The 1,383-nt window shown below is 42.7% G+C and overlaps 1 protein-coding gene across 1 annotated transcript in view; it reads left to right on the top strand.

The window, feature by feature from the left end:
- Positions 1 to 371: 371 nt before the first annotated feature.
- Positions 372 to 1,383, top strand: part of LOC135104524 (uncharacterized) — a 13,694-nt gene continuing 12,682 nt past the window's right edge. The window contains exon 1 of the mRNA XM_064012097.1: positions 372 to 535. Within this exon, the coding sequence (XP_063868167.1) occupies positions 372 to 535 (164 nt within the window). The remainder of the gene's footprint in view (positions 536 to 1,383) is intronic.

Consider the following 1,383-nt stretch of genomic DNA (forward strand, 5'->3'; position numbering starts at 1 on the left):
AGAGAGAGAGAGAGAGAGAGAGAGAGAGAGAGAGAGAGAGAGAGAGAGAGAGAGAGAGAGAGAAAAAAAAAGAAACATGAAAAGTAGAGTAAACGCAGCAGGTATTTGTCCTTTGCTCTTTTATACTCTATCTGTCCATCCATCTACCTATCTCTGTATGGTCAATTTGATTTCTATTCTTCTCTCTCACCTTCAATCCATTCATCCATCCATTTATGCCAATATGACTTCTCTCCTCTGTCACCTTCCATCCATCCATCCATCCATTCATTCATCCTATCTATGTGTGATTAATTTGGACGCTAGATTAATATGTAAGCAGCTAGAGTGATCAAAAATAGGTTATGGCGAGACATGCAAATATTAGCGACATGTCGGAGTTCGTCGTCAGAAGGGTCTCTCCCCTCAAAAGCTGCAAGGCCCGGGAGGAGATAAGAGCAGAAGCAAAGCGCAAGTTAGTGTATGCCTTTACCAGTGTCTTGAAGGTGAGCGTGCAGAAGCCCAACTCCGAGGGCATAGCAGCGAGTTTGTCCAGGTGAATTCGCTGCGAGAGAGTGAAAGAGAGACAGAAAGATGTTATATTCTCCCATCTTTTTTTAAGAGAAAGAAAATGTGACGTGAGGGGAAAGACAAAGGGAATAATGACAATAGCAAGGGCGGAAAAAAATACTAAAATAAAGGTGAGTGAGAAGAAACGGGGAAATAAATATTCAGTCTCGCATTTTTTTTTTTTTTTTTACGCCTGTGTGCTCTCCTGTGTCTATCCCGAGTCTAGATCTTTTGGTATACATATTTTGAATTGAAGGTGTAATATTGTATAGTGAAATAGACGCTGCGTAGAGGGTGGGGTTTTAAGTTGTTTGAAAGGTGCACGAACGTCACATGAAGATTTAAACACTTATGATGATGTTACAGTGTCATCACGGTGTCATTGTCACGGGTGTCATTAGCCGCCTAGCCTGTCATTAGCCGCCTAGCCTGTCTTTCTACCATCTCTCTCTCTCTCTCTCTCTCTCTCTCTCTCTCTCTCTCTCTCTCTCTCTCTCTCTCTCTCTCTCTCTCTCTCTCTCTCTCTCTCTCTCGATATTATCTTACAAATGCACATACGCTCAAAGGAATGCATTTTTAAGTTCCCTTCAAGTTAACATATATGCAGACAGATTAACATCAATTTTGTTCTTACTTTTAGTTTGTTTAAATTATTGTTGCTTTGCTTGTGACATAAGTGATGTTGGTGGATTACGATGGTGAATCAAGTACCAATAGCCTGTTTGGAGGAAGAGGAGGAGGAGGAAGAGGAGGAAGAGGAGGAGGAGGAGGAGGAGGAGGAGGAGGAGGAGGAGGAGGAGGAGGAGGAGGAGGAGGAGGACGGGAACTAGGGAA

The sequence above is a fragment of the Scylla paramamosain genome, chromosome 10, assembly GCF_035594125.1.
Source record: "Scylla paramamosain isolate STU-SP2022 chromosome 10, ASM3559412v1, whole genome shotgun sequence".
NCBI lineage: Eukaryota > Metazoa > Arthropoda > Malacostraca > Decapoda > Portunidae > Scylla > Scylla paramamosain.